Consider the following 16,733-nt stretch of genomic DNA (forward strand, 5'->3'; position numbering starts at 1 on the left):
TACATCACACTTGTTGCTCACACTTCTAAACTTAATCCAGAGACACTCAGGGTTTTTCTGCAGTATCGTACCGGAGCTGAGCAGTCATACTGCTCCCTTACATACAGTACTACTCCCCCCACTTTTCTGCCCTGCCTGTCCTTCCTGAACAGTTTATAACCATCCATGACTGTACTCTAGTCATGTGAGTTATCCCACCAAGTCTCTGTTATTCCAATCACGTCATAATTCCTTGACATCACCAGGACCTCCAGTTCTCCCTGCTTGTTTCCAAGGCTTTGTGCATTCGTATATAAGCACTTGAGATAACCTGATCGCCCCTCATTCTCAGTATGAGGCAGGAGCCCTCCCCTCACAGACATTCCTACCTGTGCTTCCTCCCGGTATCCCGCTTTCCCACTGACCTCAGGTCTTTGGTCTCCTTCCCCCGGTGAACCTAGTTTAAAGCCTCCTCACTAGGTTAGCCAGCCTGCTCGCAAAGATGCTCTTCCCTCTCTTCGTAAGGTGGAGCCCGTCTCTGCCCAGCACTCCTCCTTCATGGAACACCATCCCATGGTCAAAGAATCCAAAGCTTCTCTCCGACACCATCTGCGTAGCCATTCGCTGACTTCCACGATTTGACGGTCCCTACCCAGGCCTTTTCCTTCCACAGGGAGGATGGACGAGAACACCACTTGCGCCTCAAACTCCTTTATCCTTCTTCCCAGAGCCACGTAGTCCGCAGTGATCCGCTTAAGGTCATTCTTGGCAGTATCGTTGGTGCCCACGTGGAGAAGCAGGAAGGGGTAGTGATCCGAGGGCTTGATGAGTCTCGTCAGTCTCTCCGACGTGAAGAGGAGTGGTAGCTTTCCTCTTCACATCTTTCAGGAGATGGGTCCCTCCCGTGCAGAGTTGAGGAGGGAGGTCTGTCACAAGCCGCATTCAGCTATCAGTCGCCCGGAGAAGTTTGTGATCCCAGGTGTGAGGCTGGGCGGAAAGACTTCTCTATGAGAACTGAGTTTTAGTTTAAGACCCCTTGTTTTTCTTGTGTGGGCCTTAACGTTATGGCAATGAGGAAGATTATATGGGCCCACTAAAGCATTTTCACAACCATATGCATTAGCTGACTTGATGGTATAACAGCAAGACAATCTGTTACTTTATCACAGTTATAAGGTTTATGTAGGGATAAATACACACACATACACAGAAATGCAGTCACCTCTTCCCTGAGGGAAATGAAGAGCTACCACTAACAGTCTGAGGTAAGAAAATATCTCATCTGACAAGACAATTAAAATTCCCACTCTGCAAAATGAGTTGGGATTTTTAATCACCATAAATAGCTGTGGTCTCAGTTCTAGCTCTAATAGAAATGGCTCTGTCCAGCAGCAAAGCACCCAACTATCCACAGGCTGGACTCTTGAGGAATTAGAAGGAAGTGTCACTTACAGAAACTTATTAGAGCACCTGTATTCTTCTTTAGATACTTGCCTGGCACATAGGAACACATACAGGGCCGGTCACTAATCTGGTGCTTGTGCCGTGACATGTTCTTGGATTTCTCCACCAGCACTGAATCCTACTTTCCTGAGAGGCATCCTGTCTTGGTTTTATATATATGTCTCATCTCTGTGAGATCAGAAATAATTAAGCCTGGAGAGCACTGCATTTCACACCAGAAACAGCATTCTGGCAATGAGTGCAAGTTGGTCGTTGTTTTGCTTCTAGCCTATTTTGTGACGTTTGAGTCTGCATGTTTTGTTTTATTGATATGTCACAGGCACATGGTATGGAAGACCAAGCTCAACCCCAGGATATTATTCAATTGGTTGTGTTATAAATTAGTTACAATGGAGACTGAATAGTGTTTCCTGTTCAGAGCCTGTATTCACAGGGCACCTGCTGTTTCAGTGTAGTAATCTTGCTTGAACTTTCAACCCACACTGCCTGTATTACTTTCAGAGATGATTTCATTTACCCTTCCAGTTCATACAGTCCTACATTTCTACTTACTGGGCTGCCTTGTCCTGAATGTTTTCAACAGAACACTGGTTCTTAGCTGCACTCAGATACCAAGATGGTGGGCATGGTATACATGAAATGAAAACACTACCAGAGAGAACTTAAACGTTCGTCTACTATTTACAAAAAGTCTAGTCATGGTATACCCAGCAATACATCTTTATTTACAGCCAGGATGCAATTCTGAAGTCCAATGGATCATTTGAAATGGTGTGTTCAATTCTGTCCTCTGAATGCAAAAAGCCACACTTTACAGTTTGAGGTTAAGATGCCTGCTCTGCCTTGCCAAATACACTTCAGGACTGGTTCAATCTTTTCATGGTAGATTTCAATCCCTGCTCCCTCCGTACAATGCAACATTCAATATCAAGGGATTACAAGCCATATAATACATACAACTCATGAGTGAAACTCACTGCCTCTTCTGCAGAGCCCACAGAGCTGGAGTTTGCGATGCCCCCTCCAGGTGGAGATGTTCAGAGTGCTGTCGAATAGAGGCTGAGAAGTATTAAGTTTATAAACATTTGGAATTTTATTTAAAAAAAACATCACAACCATTAACATTGTTACAGTTAGTTCTCCTCCTGGTTTTGCAAACAATGATACTGAGCATGCTCACAACAATGGTTTCTCATTGGTTTAGTTTTAGTTAAACAACCATTTTGTTTAAAAGGAAAAAAAATAACTCAGCACACTACCATTTAACTTGGTTTTAATGTTTCTCCACAAATGGTGAAAAATACTAAAGTACAGACAAGGAATAATCATAATGTTGTGGCCAACATTATAAATATGGAATTATAAATTTAAAACATTTTCTGGTTTAAAAAATAAATCTGGTAGTAAATGCAGCTCTGCAGGTTTCTGCCTCTAGTAGGGCCGGTCTCTCCGCTCCTGACGATGTTCACCCCTACAAAAAAGAAACCACTTGTTTGGTTATAGCTCATAGGACACACCCACAACCTTGCTTTCCATTAGACCGAGGAGGAAAATGATAAAAGGTTTAGAAAATTTGACTTATGAGGAAAAGTGAAAAACACAGGGCATGTTTAGTCTTTGGGGGAAAAAAGGCTGAGGGGACCCAGTCTTCAGACGTGTTACGGGCTGTTCTAACGAGGACGGGGATCCATGGTTCTCCATGTCCCCTGAAGGCAGGACAAGAAGTCATGGGCTTCATCTGCAGCAAGGGAGATTTAGGTTAGATATTAGGAAAAACTTTCTAACTATAGCACTAGCATAGGCTTCCAAAGGAGGTTGTGCAATCCCCACCACTGGATCAGACAAACACCTGTCGGTGATGGTGTACCATTTACTTGTCCTGCCTCAGCACAGGAGGCTGGACTAGATGAGCTCGAGGTCCCTTCCAGCCCAAGATTTCTAGGATTCTATGCACACTCCTAGCACAAGAGGAGGCTATCATAATTTTCATTATTCAGTGTTTGTTCCTGTCCCCATCAACTTTCTGATCAAGAGTTACTGATTTTCTAAGCTTTATTTCTCCACTTACCTTTGATCACATCAGATCTTGTTTCATTCCCCGCCTCCACCCCAAAACCTATTCGAAGTTGTCAAATCATCCTAGCCCTGTGGTCCCCGAACTTTTTACCCCTCTTCCCCCCAAAGCTGGCTAGATTGTCGGGCTCAACGGGTAGTGATCAATGGCTCCATGTCTAGTTGGCAGCCGGTATCAAGCAGAGTGCCCCATGGGTCAGTCCTGGGGCCAGTTTTGTTCAGTATCTTCATTAATGATCTGGAGGATGGTGTGGATTGCACCCTCAGCAAGTTTGCAGATGACACTAAACTGGGAGGAGAGGTAGATATGCTGGAGGGCAGGGATAGGATACAGAGGACCTTAGACAAATTAGAAGACTGGGCCAAAAGAAATCTGATGAGGTTCAACAAGGACAAGCGCAGGGTCCTGCACTTAGGACGGAAGAATCCCATGCACCGCTACAGACTAGGGACTGAGTGGCTAGGCAGCAGTTGTGCAGAAAAGGACCTAGGGGTTACAGTGGACGAGAAGCTGGATAGGAGTCAACAGTGTGCCCTTGTTGCCAAGAAGGCCAATGGCATTTTGGGATGTATAAGTAGGGGCATTGCCAGCAGATCGAAGGACGTGATCGTTTCCCTGTATTCGGCATTGGTGAGGCCTCATCTGGAGTACTGTGTCCAGTTTTGGGCCCCACGCTACAAAAAGGATGTGGAAAAATTGGAAAACATCCAGCGGAGGGCAACAAAAATGATTAGGGGACTGGAATACATGACTTATGAGGAGAGGCTGAGGGAACTGGGATTGTTTAGTCTGCGGAAGAGAAGAAGGAGGGGGGATTTGATAGCTGCTTTCAACTACCTGAAAGGGGGTTCCAAAGAGGATGGCTCTAGACTGTTCTCAGTGGTAGCAGATGAATGAACGAGGACTAATGGTCTCAAGTTGCAGTGGGGGAGGTTTAGGTTGGATATTAGGAAAAAAACTTTTTCATGAGGAGGGTGGTTAAGCACTGGAATGTGTTACCTAGGAAGGTAGTCGAATCTCCTTCCTTAGAAGTTTCTAAGGTCTGGCTTGACAAAGCCCTGTCTGGGATGATTTAGTTGGGGATTGGTCCTACTTTGAGTAGGGGGTTGGACTAGGTGACCTTCCAACCCTGATATTTTATGGTTCTATGAAGGCTGGGAGGAGGGCAGCAGCTCCAGGAGGGGGGGATGCGGACACTTGGTAAGGCGGTTGAGGCTGGGGCCACAGCTGGGGCACCAAGCACAAGCCCGGGAGCGGAGCCAGCAGCCAGAACCAGGAGTGGAGCTGGGTGGGCCCCAGCAGCACCCCCCCCAAACATTCCTTCCCACCCCCCTAGGGGGCGCACCCCACCTCTGTCCTAGCCTTTTGCCAGGTTCCTTAGTTTGCTCTCCTACATACTTGTCCATTTTTCCTGGTCCTCCACGCCTGCCGCCTCTGCCTCCCATTTGCTCCATAAGAGGTCCAGGTGGGCCCCCTGGTCCTCCTCGTCTTCCTCCTCCAAATCCACCTCGATCCATACCCCGGCCTCCTCTGAATCCGCCTCTATCTCCACCACGTCCACCTCTGAACATTCCACCAGGGCCACCACGATCCATGAGGCCTCCTCTTCCTCCTCTCATGCCACCAGGGCCACCTCTGCCACGATCTCCACCTGGTAAAGAAAAATGTCACCATGTACATCTGAAACCAGGGCTCTCTAAGGTGAAAACATGCCTGCTCTAGACAGATTTCCAGGACTGAAAACTTAGTCCTTTCACATTAAATCATCTCTAACTTTCCTCCAGACCCAACTCAAGAAGAAGCAGTACAAGATGTGTGCATGCAGCTTTGAGGCAGCGGGTAGCTTAAGGCCTGGCAGTGGAACCATGAAGAGGGCAGCCACCCCAATCACAGGGCAGGAAACCCACTTTTCACTCTTCCCAAAATTGCTGGCCCTTGTCAAAAACATGAATGTTGGCAACATTGCACAAGCTGCAGGAACAAAGCACAGATGTCCAGGAAGCAACGTCAGGCCACTTTCTGGGCTGGAGACAGCCACTGGTGGCTCATGCCACACTGCATGAACTGCATGTTTACAGAAGTGCCACTGAAAATTTTGAGCTATCCTGAAATCCACTGGGAAAGCCTGAGAGGCAGATGGCTGATTTAGAGGCCGTTTTGGCTGGGAGCCACATAAAGTGACAGTGTCATAGGGCAGGTCTATAGCAGAACTCTACACTGGTGCAGTTGCGCTGCTATAGCATGTCTGGTGAAGTCGCTCTATGCCGAAGGGAGAGCGCTCTTCCTTCAGCATAATTACTCCACCTCTGCGAGATGTGGAAGCTACGTTGGTGGGAGAGTCTCCAGCCAACAGTGCCGGTGTGGACAGCGCTTAGGTCACTGTAACTTGCGTCACGAGTCTTTTTCACACCCCTGAGCAACGCAAGTTAGATTGACTGAAGCAGTAGTGTACGCCTGCCTGTAGGAAACTGGATTGCTGCAGACAGATGCAAGGAAAGAGTCACAGAAATAGTGGGAAAGTGAGAGCAAGTCATCTCAGGCAGAACAGAACCATAAACTGCTGCCTCTACAGCTCCAAGAGTGTGTTATTTACCCAGTAATTATCCACCTCTAGTGATCAGTCCCTGAGAACACTGTATAAGCAATGTCAATCACATATGCAAAGGAAGTGGTTCATCTTAAGTACTCATTTCCCATGCTCTGGGAATAACCTTGAGCTCCTCTCTAAAAGCTGTGCCACATACATACCTGGAGGTGGGAAGGGGGGTGGAAGAAAGCCTTCTGGTTTAGGAGCCTTGCATTGATTACACTCTGTTCTCCAGGCAAAGTTCTGGTTTCCACAGCCCCTAGACAGAACCATCAGTTAGTGAAGACTTAAAAAAAAAAAAGTTTCTGAATGAGAAACAAGATTTGAAGATCTACCTTAATAACTTTTAATGGCTATGTAACTGATCTAGGAAAGGACGCTGGTCCTAGTACAGAACAAGAGACAAATGTAAGGATTTTGTTCTCAACTTTGATACTGAGTCTGTAAGTGAGCAAGTCAACCAGCCCATATTTCTCCATCTTTGGGGTTTGTGATGACTAACTAGTTAATATCTGCACCACACTAACACAGCCCTTTTTATCTGCTTTGCCAGTACAAAAAAATAGCAATGTATTATTACACCGAATGATGTGGTTGCTCCAACTATGCTCCTCTTGGGGCAGAGGCTGTCTTTTTTGTTGCGTTTGTACAGCACCTAGCACAATGGCACTACTGCAATACAAATAATATTGCTACCTCTAATATGACAGAGATGTTAAACTGGCAAGGACTGTATGTAATCACTAATGCATCTCTGCTTAGTTCAAGCTCTCAATTACAGTAAATTCAACAGCTTATTTTTTCAAAATTTGAACTGTACTTTATTACCAGAAGTTCTGGCCCCAAATGAGCCATTTCCTAACTGACAAGTACCCAGGCATTTTGGTGACATGATTATTAGTATGATGGGGCCTGTGACATTCTGCAGGAGATGAAAGCCGAGTGGGCTGCAGTGCCAGGTATCATGTAAGGAACAAGGCATCTGGGTTTACATGCAGGACTACAGGGCACAAAGGTGTTAACAGATCAGCCTAGTTGGTAATGCAAACACTTACGGATTGGGGCACTGCCAGTCTCCAGCTCGGTGCTGGACGTTTCCTCCAGAAGGGTTTCCTCTAGAACCCCGCGGTCCTCTTGGAGGGAAGCCTCCCCTGTCTCCACCTCTGCTTCCCATACGGCCCATTGGACCACCAGAACCACCAGGACCCCCTGGGCCTGAAAGAAAGAAGTCAGTTAATTCCAATGCAGACTCTGGTCACCTCCACAACTTAGGGTGTTGCTCAGGAATGTTCCCTCTAATTTTTTACATCCATGTGTGGAATGAGTTTTGTTATGTGCAGCACCAATAATGAGGTAATGTGGATGTGCGCCACCGCCCACCAACACAAACAAAAAGCCTAGATATATTTTTAAAAAGATATAGGTATGGAAGAAGAAAAAATATTAAAACAAGGGATAATTAACAAGGTGCACTGCTTAAGATGTTTGTTTAATATGAAATCAAATAAAAAGAAAATTAAAATAAAGAAAATTAACACGGATAGCTGTATTACACTGAAATAGCAGACTCTCTGTATGTGACTGTTTTCTCACAATGTGGGGCAACACTGCTGTGGACCCACCCAGACTCAGTTATAGCCCATGCTATCTTAGGAGAGGAGCTGATTATGTACTCCTTGGAGTGGAGTACATGCATTTTATCATCCTAACAAATCAAGCTAGTAAACACACCAAAATGTGGCATACTGAAAACAGCTATATAGATAAAACAAACACAGCCATTAAGTGAAAGCATAAAAAATGTGTGCCAGAGGCCCAATTTAATAACCTACTCCCATAGACCACTAAATCTTCAGAGAAAGCTGCTCTCAGAAAATTAAGAATCTGCCAACACACTAGCATGCTACGGACTTTTGCAGTCCACAAAACTATACCTCTTGCATGTACATTATCTGCACACACAGCTCAGCTTCAAGATACTAAACAAACCTAGGAGTCAACTAGAAATAGTCATTCTCTCCTCCTAAGTATTAATACCGTCTTTTCTGATACTGGACAGGAGAGTAAAAGGCATTCACTCAGGCTTATACAATTTCTATAGAATGTCAACTCTTAATTTGATTAAAACTTCACACACATAGAACAGTAAAAATAAGTAATAATAAAGCGACACAGACAGCAAACAAACCACAAACAAGTGACAACTCTGAAAATACAACAGGAAGTAAAACATCAAGTAGTTGCAAAGAGAAAAGGAGGACCTGTGGCACCTTAGAGACTAACCAATTTATTTGCGCATAAGCTTTCATGAGCTACAGCTCACTTCATCGGATGCATTCAGTGGAAAATACAGTGGGGAGATTTTATATACACAGAGAACATGAAACAATGGGGGTTACCATACACACTGTAACGAGAGGGATCACTTAAGATGAGCTAATACCAGCAGGAGAGCGGGGTGGTGGTGGGGAGCCTTACAAAAGGTTCCTCCCCCCCGCTCTCCTGCTGGTATTAGCTCATCTTAAGCGATCCCTCTCCTTACAGTGTGTATGATTACACCCATTGTTTCATGTTCTCTGTGTATATAAAATCTCCCCACTGTATTTTCCACTGAATGCATCCGATGAAGTGAGCTGTAGCTCACGAAAGCTTATGCTCAAATAAATTGGTTAGTCTCTAAGGTGCCACAAGTCCTCCTTTTCTTTTTGCGAATACAGACTAACACGGCTGCTACTCTGAAACCTATCAAGTGGTTGGTTATGGTGAAACAAAGCCCTGTAGAAACAGGCAAAATTCTCCTGTAATTTGTGCATGTTGCCAACTCAAAAACTCAGACTAGGCTCATTAAGTTTTTACAAGTCCAGCCTTAAGTAAATGGAGCACATTAACACATCGCTTCAGAGTTTGCAGACAGATCCCTGCTTCAAATAATTTGCAAATAAAGTCTTCATCCTACAAAACACGTAGCACCAAATGCTTGCTACTCAGGAGTCAATGAGAGTACTCTAAAGAGCCAGAACTATACCAGATAGCAAAGATCTGGCCTTAATGGCTTCCAATACCTCTCAAATGAATTCTAAAACTTGTCTGGAGGCCTCTCTCCTGGCCACTGCAGCCCCGAAGCAGGGGCTGGGACGTGACAGGTTAGAAAATACAAGAGGGATACTGCAAATCAAACTTTAAAGCTGTAGTACATGTTCCGAAACAAAGCTAAATCCAAACATTTTAAGCAGCTGGTGGAGGTACTGTTAATTTTAGGAACTAGATTAATTAACCTATGTACCAGACAAGCAATTCCGAAATGCCAGCCAATGTAAAAGCTAGGCATAAATAATACATTGTCACTTCTGTGATTATAGAAATGGTTATTAAATGTGATTTTTAATGATAGTTTTGGGGAGGAGATATTTATTTGGATTCTTTTTAAAAAACAAACCAAAGTTACTGCAGTTATTCTCCAGCCAGAACTACTTATCTATAGGGATCTCTTTTTTGGAAGAACAAAAGCAGTTGTCATATATAAAGCACATCTCAAATCCTGTTTCTATTTTTTGTATTCAGTTAGCTTGACCTGTGTACAAAATTCAGGTATAATCAGCGGTAAAATAACAAAAATGAAGCTAAATACATTTGATGATTGTATCTATCCACTAGTTTTTTACATTGAAAAAGCAGAAGCAAAATTCTGCAAAATGCATATATCTGTAAATGGCACACATGACATGGGGTAATCTTTAACACAGTGAAACAAATATCAGGTTTCAGAGTAGCAGCCGTGTTAGTCTGTATCCGCAAAAAGAAAAAGGAGGACTTGTGGCACCTTAGAGACTAACAAATTTATTTGAGCATAAGCTCTCGTGAGCTACAGCTCACTTCATCGGATGCATGCAGTGGAAATACAGCAGGGGGATTTCATACACACAGAGAACATGAAACAATGGGTGTTATCATACACACTGTAAGAGACTGCTGAATTTGAATTAATTTGCAAACTGGACACCATTAAATTAGGCTTGAATAAAGACTGGGAGTGGATGTGTCATTACACAAAGTAAAACTATTTCCTCATGTTTATTTTTCCCCCTACTGTTCCTCACACCTTCTTGTCAACTGCTGGAAATGGCACACCTTGATTATCACTACAAAGGGTTTTTTTTTTCTCTCCTGCTGGTAATAGCTCACCTTACCGGATCACTCTTGTTACAGTGTGTATGGTAACACCCATTGTTTCATATTCTCTGTGTATATAAAATCCCCCTACTGTATTTTCCACTGCATGCATCCGATGAAGTGAGCTGTAGTTCACAAAAGCTTATGCCCAAATAAATTTGTTAGTCTCTAAGGTGCCACAAGTCCCCCTTTCCTTTTTGTGAAACAAATATGACATTTAAAAAGTGACATTTAGTTAAATGTTAGTTCTTACTGGTATTGTGGTGTTTGTGTCTCCCGTCTCTCGCCCACTGCCCAGATGGGGCTGCCTGGGAGAGACTCGCTTGTCCCATCTCTCCTGGCCGCCACCCACAGCACAGCTGGGGCTGCTTGGGAGAGACTCGCTTGTCCCATCTCTCCTGGCCGCCACCCACAGCACAGCTGGGGCTGCTTGGGAGACAGTCAGGACCAGAGTCGCAACTCATGTCTCCCCCCACATCTCACCCCCTATTCCCCCCACCAGCTCACCTTCTCCATGTTCTCTCTCTGCAGGGTCATGAGGCATCTAATTAGTGGAGCCACACCTGCGTGGCTCCACTAATTAGGTGCGCAGCCCTTCATTCCCTCAGGTGCGCACCTTAGAGGGAACTATGCTGCTTGGTGTACACTACACCCCAGCTCTGCACAATAAGGTTCCAGGGGAATTCAGCTCATTCATACAGACTCTGGCCAACATTACCTCCACGCAGAGGGGGAGGCAATCCACGTGATTCACGTGGGGGCATCCCACCCCTCATGCTGTTCATTGGCGCCTTCTTCCGAGTGAGAGAAACTTTGAGTTTGCTCCCCTGGAAATCTTTTCCTGGGAGGAAAAAAAGACAGAAAAGTGTGGCTTGCTTACATGGTCAGAAACTTCCACTACTGGAGGGGGAATAGGGCTTGGGTACCATGTACATGCATCCTACAGGATACATGTTTCCATAGTCACTGATCAAAGGGAAAGGTGTCCCTCTATTAAGTGCTGGAGGGTGGGGGAGAATTCCATCTCTGACCTGTAGAACCAAAGAAACTCTACACCGAGTTGCCCAGACTACTTGGAAGTTAGCGCCTTAGGGAGCTGGCTTATCTGGTTTGACTAACACCAGAACGTTTCCCAGGTAACATCTTTCCAAGCAAGATTTGCGTTTGTGCGTGCGTGCATATGTATGTATGTAGGGCCTCCCTATGTGAAGGGCATAAAACCCCACTTTTCTATCCTCTGAATTAGCCAAATACTTAGCTATGAAACATAGGCGCCGACCCCCTGGGTGCTCCATGGCTGGAGAACCCATGGGGAAAAATCAGTGGGTGCTCTGCACCCACCAGCAGCTCCCCGCCCCGCCCCTGCCCCAGCTCCGCCTCTTCCCAAGCATGCCACATCCTGCTTCTCCCCCCAGCTCCCAGCTGTTTTGCAGCAGCAAGCACTGGGAGGGAGGAAGGAGGAATACGGTGCGCTTTGGGGGAAGAGGCAGGGCCAGGGCGGGGATTTGGGGACGGGGTCCAATAAGGGCAGAGAGTGGGCAAAATTGGGGCAGAGACTTTGAGCAAGGGGTTGGAATGGGGGCGGGGCATAGGTGAAGCTGGGGTGGGGCTGGGTCAAGCATCCACCAGCACCTGGAAAAATTGGCACCTATTCTATGAAATAAATCCCAGTCAAAACTATGCTCATCAGAAGCAAGAGTTAATTCCAGTCACTTGCCATCAAACCATTCTACAGCTGCTTTGGCAGTTGATGGGTCATCATAGGACACTGTGGCATCTCCTTTTGGCTTTCCAGTTTCTTTGTCAAGATAGAAGTTTATCATAGGTTGCCCAGTCCTCTTGTTCATCTAGCAGGAAAATAAAATCACACTTCAAAATGCAGTGCAATAAATTGAATGAACTGTAAACAAAAGATTCCCAAGATATCCTTCTCCACTACTCTTAAAATCATCCCCAATTCCTCTGAGGTAGAGGTCAAATACTCCATTTCAGTTATACAGTTATATGTATCAGGAAAGAGCAAATCCACACAAATCCTGCCCCCCCCAATCCCTTAAAGGATGTGACTAACCCCTATCCCACCTAGAGGGCACAACTACAGTAGAATTCAGAAACCTGAAATGGACACTGAAAGACAAGTCCTAAAAGGCTCTTCTGGAATATAACTCTGCTAGTTATTTCAGGGGTTCTCAGCATGCTGGGTTGGGACCATACTGCCATATGGGAGGTGGTCCTGCCTGGAATACACTGGGTGGGGGTGTCCCAGTATGGAAAAGGCTGAGAATCACAGCTCTATTTCCATCCCGCTCTACTAGTCGGTGAGATAGTTATTGTTCCACACTCCAGCGGTCCTGCATAGAATCATAGGTTTGTAAGGAAACTCAAGAGGTCATTTAAGTCCCTTGCAATCATGGCAGGACTAAGTATTATCTAGGCCATCCCTGACAGGTGTTTGTCTAACCTGCTCTTCAAAATTTCCAATGATGGAGATTCCACAACCTTCCTAGGCAATTTATTCCAGTGCTTAGCCACCCTGACAGTTAGGAAGTTTTTCCTGGTGTCCAACCTAAACCACCCTTGCTGCAATTTAAGCCCATTGCTTCTTGTCCTACCCTCAGAGGTTAAGGAGAACAATCTTTTCCCTTCTCCTTGTAACAGCTTTTATATACTTGAAAACTGTTATCTCCCTCCTCAGTCTTCTCTTCTCCAACTAAACAAACCCATTTTTTTCAGTCTTCGATCATAGGTCGTGTTTTTTAGACCTTTGATGATTTTTGTTGCTTTTCTCTGGATTTTCTCCAATTTGTCCACATCTTTCCTGAAATGTGGCACCCAGAACTGAACACCATACTCCAGCTGAGGCCTAATCAGCGCTGAATAGAGCGGAATAATAATTTCTCATGTCTTGCTTACAACACTCCTGCTAATACATCCCAGAATGAGGTTTGCTTTTTTTTTTTTGGGCAACCATCTTATACTGTTGACTCAGTTAGCTTGTGATCCACTATAACCCCCAGATCCCTTTCTGCATTACTCCTTCCTAGCCAGTCATTTCCCATTTTGTATGTGTGCAACTGACAGCTCCTTCCTAAGTGGGGTACTTTGCATTTGTCCTTATTAAATTTCATCCTATTTACTTTGGACCATTTCTCCAGTTTGTCCAGATCATATCCTCCAAAGCAACTGCAAACCCTCCCAGTTTGGTATAGCCCCCAAACTTTATAAGTGTACTCTATGCCATTACATAAATCATTGATGAAGATAATGAACAGAACCAGACCCAGAACTGATCCCACTTGATACGTCCTTCCACCTTGACTGTGAACAATTCATAACTACTGTCTGTGAACAATTTTCCAACCAGTTATGCACTCACCTTACAGTAGCTCCACCTAGGTTGTATTTCCCATGCATACCCACCTTGACAACACCACATTGTTTGAAGAAGTCTGCCAGCTCCTCCAGGGTCACACCATCACTCAGTCCCTGTACATAAACTGAACTGTTGTCTGAATCGTCATCTGTGTCTACAGGTGGGCCTAAGGAAATCAAATTCACAGAAGTATCATTATACCAGGTGATCACAAAAGATAATGGACAGAGTTCAGTTTTATCTGGTCAACTTTAGTGATAATCTCCTAAATGGACTACTACCTCTCTTTCAGTGAGGGTAAATACTTGTATATTTATGGAAATGCCAGATGAAAATCCAGCCATACAACATGGGGATTCAGTGGCACCTTCTCTATACATAAGGAAGAGCCATACCACATACTGATCACTAAGAAAGTATCTGTAAAAAAGCTCATCCTTTCCAAATAATCAGCTGATTTATTTCCTACTGACCTCCTACATAAGGGAATTTTGGTCTGGTCTCTTGCCATGGCTGGATGTATACCATTAAAGTGCCATGAGAAACTGTAGCCAAAATTGGGTGGCTGATATAATGGAAGTCTTTTTGAGCAATAATTTGAGATCTGTGCAAAAACAGATATCCAACTGCAGGTGCAAATTACATTTTACATCTTTTGTACAATTATATAGGCAATGACCTAAGCTGATCCTGGAAACAGCAACAGACACAAAATGCAGATTTTTACAGGACTAGAAAGGAAAAAAACTACAAATTCACAGGCTATGGGTGGTGGAAGGGAGGAAAGGAAGAGAAAAGTAAAGCTAGTATATGCCTGTGTGGTAGTTATTTCAATACTGCTTGAAATTAGATGCCTGGTATATCTGAACACCCATGGACATGCTGCTTAAATACTCTCCTCTTTCATGAAGGGAAGGATAAGCATCCAAATGAATCTTTGCAAAATTTAAATCAGCCAGCCCAACTATTGGATTAATTAAGAAAGTAGAAGAAATGGATCAAGACACTGGGATATAGAGGGTGAATGCCCCTGAACTTTTTATATAGGCAGGGAAGAAATAAGGCAGATAAACCTTTGCGGACAAGTAATGTGAATGACTGCCTTCACTTGGGGAGGAAGAACAAGTGAGAAATCCTTCTTTTCAGCATGCACAGGTGATATTCTGAACAGTATTCAAAATTACCTAAATCAAGATCTGGTCCTTCTTCCATGGGTCCTGCCAGTCAAGGAAAAAAATCATATAAAGTTTTGTTAGTGCACGTCTTGCAGGCTGAAAACCGACACACACAAATCTATCTACTTACAACCACCATATGATGGTGTTGGTTAAACTCAAATTGACCTGCATTGCAAAAATTTTAGCAATGCACCCTTTTACGGTTTTTTTTTGTGATCAGTTTGCTACTTTTAGCAGCCTTTAAAACCATTAACCATTATTACACTTCTTTAGCTTTACTGGGCCAATCAGTGTATATTTATAAGAAAAGTTATTTTTCTTTATTAAATCCAAACAAAATTAAATTTATTCTCCCCAAATTACAAAAGTAGTTTCTCAATACTTCAAGTTACCCTTTGTTTTGTAACCATAGGTTAACCTTATACCCCTAGGCATTGCCGGCAGTACCCATTAAAGTCTTGTTGTATATGTCATTTTTAACCACTTATGAAACTAATAAAAATTATATATTTTTTTTCTAAAAACTGACTGATTTTTTTTTAAACACTATCCATTGTAATGCTCAAAAACTTACCACCAGGCTTATTGAAGCCACCTCGCTCTCCAGCGCTGCTGGGGGGATAAACGAAGAAATGAAGGCCTTTCCCTTTAAAAAGCCAGTACCGCTCTGAGCCTCTGGGGCTCACTGGGAAGAATGGCACTGGCTAAACATCTCCAAACAATGCATCTGTCTGTCTGTCTCTCATCTCGTCACTATGCCTTTCTTCAGGGCAGCTTGCTCAAATTTCCTTTACGCACAACCTTGCTTGTCTGGTTTAGACACCACTTTTGCTGCTGTACCCTTTCGTTACTTGTATTGGTATTAACAGTACAATACTTGGCAAAAACATTTAGAGATTTTCAAATTGTGTTTGATTTTTAAAAAAAAGATAAGTCACCTATAGGTCAACTCCCTCCCCTTTGTATGTACATAAAGGTGCACCCTCAGCCTCTTGCAGCAGGAGAGCAAACTGAGTTCCTGGGTCCCTAACATTAACAGTTAAAAAGGCAGGAGACAACCATATGTAATACCTAGAACACAGTTCAGATGACATTTCCACTAAAACCTTAGTATAAAGCCATACATTGAGGTCACTACTGGATTTAACAGTCTCTGTGGAAGAAGAACTTACAGAATATATCAGGGCTCAAAGGCCTGGGGGTGCAGCTTTATGGACACAAACCAGAAATTAAGATTTTAATGTGTGCCAATGCAAAAATCACAGCCTCTAGCTTTTAATACAAAAGCACAGACTAGGCTATTAGTTTTCAGTTGCTTCCAAGTGCTGGTTAATTAGGAAAATGCCACCTGAAAAGGGTTTTCTGGGTGGGGGTGTTGTTTTGAGGGAGGGAAGAGAGGAGGGAGAGAGCCATCTATTTGCTAGCCAGTATTGCACCTTTAATCTCTAAAAAGGTTTTAAATACACAATTCCAAGCTGTTGCATGCAGCTTTGCTTCCTTTTTTTTTTAAAAAAGTACACACCATATATGTAATGTCTCTCTTTTTAAACACACATGTTTACACTTTTTAATGTTACACAATTCTAAAGTATTATACCAGTATGCAGTTACCAAAGTTACAGAAGGATTCCATTTATACAATGAATACATTTGGTTAAAAATATTCTATGTATATTTTTCCTCTCCATATGGACACCGTGTCTAGTCCCACTTTTCATTATGCTGCCGGCTGAGTACTGAGTACGGGTACTTTTTAAGTATTGAAGTGTATACAAGGCTCTCACTTTGTAACCTGTAGCATATAAATGCGACAAAGCATGTTAAAAAGTTTCCATGTTTAACAGCCAATGAAAATATAAAATAATTGAGTCAATGAAAAAGGGCATGTTAATAACATTGAGCTCCTTA

At 43.7% G+C, this 16,733-nt stretch overlaps 1 protein-coding gene across 6 annotated transcripts in view; it reads right to left on the bottom strand.

Annotated features, from left to right (window-relative positions):
• Positions 1–2,147: 2,147 nt before the first annotated feature.
• The window catches only part of EWSR1 (EWS RNA binding protein 1), a 41,311-nt gene continuing 26,725 nt past the window's right edge, over positions 2,148–16,733 (bottom strand). For 4 of the 6 annotated variants that reach the window (XM_073312773.1, XM_073312769.1, XM_073312774.1 and 1 more), the window contains 9 exons: positions 15,400–15,437; positions 14,832–14,864; positions 13,695–13,813; positions 11,992–12,121; positions 10,993–11,115; positions 7,160–7,319; positions 6,266–6,363; positions 4,916–5,168; positions 2,148–2,914 (listed from right to left, as the gene is read on the bottom strand). In XM_073312773.1, coding sequence (XP_073168874.1) covers positions 2,875–2,914; positions 4,916–5,168; positions 6,266–6,363; positions 7,160–7,319; positions 10,993–11,115; positions 11,992–12,121; positions 13,695–13,813; positions 14,832–14,864; positions 15,400–15,437 — 994 coding nt within the window. In that variant the 3' untranslated portion in view covers positions 2,148–2,874. The remainder of the gene's footprint in view (positions 2,915–4,915; positions 5,169–6,265; positions 6,364–7,159; positions 7,320–10,992; positions 11,116–11,991; positions 12,122–13,694; positions 13,814–14,831; positions 14,865–15,399; positions 15,438–16,733) is intronic. The other 2 variants (XM_073312770.1, XM_073312772.1) reach the window with 1 other exon arrangement.

Source organism: Lepidochelys kempii, chromosome 15, assembly GCF_965140265.1.
Source record: "Lepidochelys kempii isolate rLepKem1 chromosome 15, rLepKem1.hap2, whole genome shotgun sequence".
Taxonomy (NCBI): Eukaryota; Metazoa; Chordata; order Testudines; family Cheloniidae; genus Lepidochelys; species Lepidochelys kempii.